The sequence below is a fragment of the Sinocyclocheilus grahami genome, unplaced genomic scaffold (genome assembly GCF_001515645.1).
Source record: "Sinocyclocheilus grahami isolate Dianchi unplaced genomic scaffold, SAMN03320097.WGS_v1.1 scaffold1062.1, whole genome shotgun sequence".
Taxonomy (NCBI): Eukaryota; Metazoa; Chordata; class Actinopteri; order Cypriniformes; family Cyprinidae; genus Sinocyclocheilus; species Sinocyclocheilus grahami.
Window position 1 is genome coordinate 129598 of NW_015506241.1, and position 3255 is coordinate 132852.

Sequence of the window (3255 nt, forward strand, 5' to 3'; positions counted from 1 at the left end):
TATATATATATATATATATTCTGGATTCAAACTTAGTAAAACTTAAGACAAATGCACAATTTTAAGTCAAAAACATATGGGTACCTTCCCTCCAGGACACACCAGCCACAGTACGGATCTCTCTGAGCGACGCACGACTGGCAGTCCAACTTCAGATGGCAGGCCTGTAGAGGCACCTTTGTGATCTGCACGACCACAAAATAATGAAATGATTCAAATAAAGTTGCACTCATTAGAGCTAGGGTGCATCTAAAGGATGCAACGCAAAACCAATCACAATTCAGTAGATTTTAAAAGGTCCCAAAGAGACAATAGTCAAAACCACACAAAGTAGTTTTTTTGAAAAGTAAATACGTTTATACTGAAATGAACTGATCTAAATGAAGCCTGTATGTTACTCAATTCAAGCGGAATTAATTGCAGAAAATCACTGAGAAGACGACAAACAGCAAAGCATGAAGGATTTCAATACATCACCGCCTTGTAAACACTGCAATTACACCACCGTCAGGTCATAAGCTCAGCAAGACGTGCACTATATTGATGCCTTTAAAAAATAATAACGTATATTTCAGCACCAGCAGGAGCCGTAACAATAAAAGCCACTGGAATAGTCGCAATCATGCGTTTCCTGAGGTCGAGGCGGTGATATTCAAAGAGTCTATGATAAATGACTCCAGCCCCGTACCTTTTTCTCGGTGGTGATGTACAAGTGCGCCTGGGTTTTGTCAAAGAAAAGGTTCTTATTTACGTAGCCGCTGGTTTTGTAGCCCGGACCCGGGTTGTACGCCTCTGGATGGCTTGACAAATGTACCTGGGTAAAGAGAGAACAATAGACACAGAGAAACCCACAATTAAACAGTCCAGCACAGGACAGGACACATCTGTCATATTTACAGACCACACAAAACCCCCTCAGCGTGTCCCACGCACCTGAGCCGCACCTGACAACCTGTCAACCCCCAACTAATAGCCTACAAGCCACATAATGACCATAAAACTGTGGCAGGACACTCACAAAAACCTCCATCTGGACAGTTTTTATCCATCTATCGCTCCATTTCATCTGTCTATCCAACAAATAATCAGCTCTAACAAAGCCCTTTTATTGGGACGTACGAATTGGGCTCACGTGGAGCGAGAGGTTCATTATTTCTAATATATCGTCTAACGTGTTTAGTTGTGTCTCGCTTCGTTGACAGTAATATCTTTTTCTCTTTCATCCCTCTGTCAGAGATTCACCACGTTCACCCTCCAATTCCCTCACCTGCCAAATCCTAAACTCCAGCTTTGTGACGCGCATGCTAAATCAGGTGTGTGACACCAGGTAGCTAGCTGGTTGTAGCAGTTCACTAATTGGTTGTCTCAAATTTCTGGAGATGCTTGTTTCCTCAACACTTCCTTAACAAGGCCTCTTTTTCGCCGTCCTCCTACGGGCTGTCAATTTTTGGGCTATTTATACTTTGAGGAAAAGTTAGTTAAAGGGTTACTTCACTCAAAAATGAGTATTGTGTCATTTACTTGTCTTCATGTTGTTTCAAACCAGTATGACTTTCTTTTTTGGAGAATGAAAGGAGAAATTTTGAATACTGTGCTGGTCGTACTTTTCCATGTAATACTACATAAATGAACTGATGCTTTCAAGCTTCAAAAAGACACCAAGTTGTCATAAAATTGTAAATGTAGTATGACTTTTGCTTAAATGTTTAAAGTCCTCTGAAGTCATACCTTTGTGTGTAAAAAAAAAAATAAAATAAAAAATTTTCACTGATAATTGGTTGAAGTCGAGAAGTGAATCAGTTTGATTCATTAATGAATCACTTAAGAGTAGTTCTGTGAAGTGAATCAAATGATTCAGTGAAAAGATCTAACTCATTAACATTGCTAATATACTTCCAGGATGAACAAAGGAGAAGATTTCCACTCAATAACGACTTAAATGTTGATCTTTTCCTCTCAAAAAAACTATTATATGACTCCAGGAGACGTGAGAATATAGTGCATACTGTAAGTCAACTTTTATAACAGTTTTATGATGTTTTTTATCATTTTAAAGCTTGGCAGCAGTTATTCTCATTCAATTTCTTTGTATTAAAAATAATTAAAGTGCCCCTATTATGCCATTTCGAATATTGCCTTTCATGCAGTGTGTAATATTTGCATAATACCCATCTATGTTCTACGTTGGCCGGCCGCGAACAACTTGACCTGCCCTCAAACACTGCAGCTTGTTCATGTGGTTAACATCATGTTGCGAAGACGCTGTGACCTACGCTGTGAAAGTAACTTTCACTTCTGAAAGATGAGGCTGCAAAGAACCAGTGGTTAATATTCACAGCAGTACAACCCCAATCTTTTTTATGTTCCCATCATTTTATTGACGACGACTTCTCAAATCTTGGGGAGTTCATTGCTGGATATATTGGTGATATTAAATGCATATTTTGAGAAAACAAAAGCATTTTTTGACCTTTTGCATGCATAATCCTATTGTAGGAGACTCCAAAACAATATTAGGAACATTAAAAATGGCATAATAGGGGCACTTTTATGCCATTTAACTTTTATGCTCATGTGTTACAGAGAAGAAAAACTCATTCAGATGTGAAACAACATCAGGGTGAGCACATGGTACATGGACTATTCCAATAAACCAGTTGTTTATAGTTCACATTCAAATGTCATTCTGTAGTGTTATTCTTATATAACTATGAATACATTCCCACTTATATTCCCACAAAGTGGCGAAGCACATCAACGCTAAGGACTATAGCACCTCTGGATGAGGGTTTGAGCACCGTGTGAATGTAGTTTTTCTAATTTAACAAAGCTTATCTCACCTTGATCACCTCTCCGGCATTGTGTCCCAGAAAAGCAACAGTGTGATCATTCTCGACAGCCACGGCCACTGCAGTCAGCAGGTTCTGCCTGATGAAGACCGGATTGGCCTTCAAGGCAAACTCCTGTCGACTGGCCAACGGAGATGGGAGAAAATCGGCTCCGCACTTATACTGGTTCACAATGTCTTTCTGCAAGACAACAAAGAGTTAAGGGAAACAGACACTAAAATTATTATATGAAATCAAAATGTACTATTTATACGCTACTCGCCTTGTCTAGTTAATCTTTCAACAAAATATAATAAGTTGCTCCAACTCTTTTGCATTTTTTAAAAATATAATTCAGTTTCAAAGGGCTTGATCAACAGATCAAATCAACTATTATATTTTAATATTAAAATATCATATATATATA

At 38.4% G+C, this 3255-nt stretch overlaps 1 protein-coding gene across 1 annotated transcript in view; it reads right to left on the reverse strand.

The window, feature by feature from the left end:
• LOC107566236 (plexin-B2-like) overlaps positions 1-3255 on the reverse strand; it is a 192573-nt gene that overhangs the window by 36343 nt on the left and 152975 nt on the right. Inside the window, exons 5-7 of the mRNA XM_016251624.1 lie at positions 2841-3029; positions 689-814; positions 85-185 (exon numbers count right to left, since the gene is read on the reverse strand). Coding sequence (XP_016107110.1) covers positions 85-185; positions 689-814; positions 2841-3029 — 416 coding nt within the window. The remainder of the gene's footprint in view (positions 1-84; positions 186-688; positions 815-2840; positions 3030-3255) is intronic.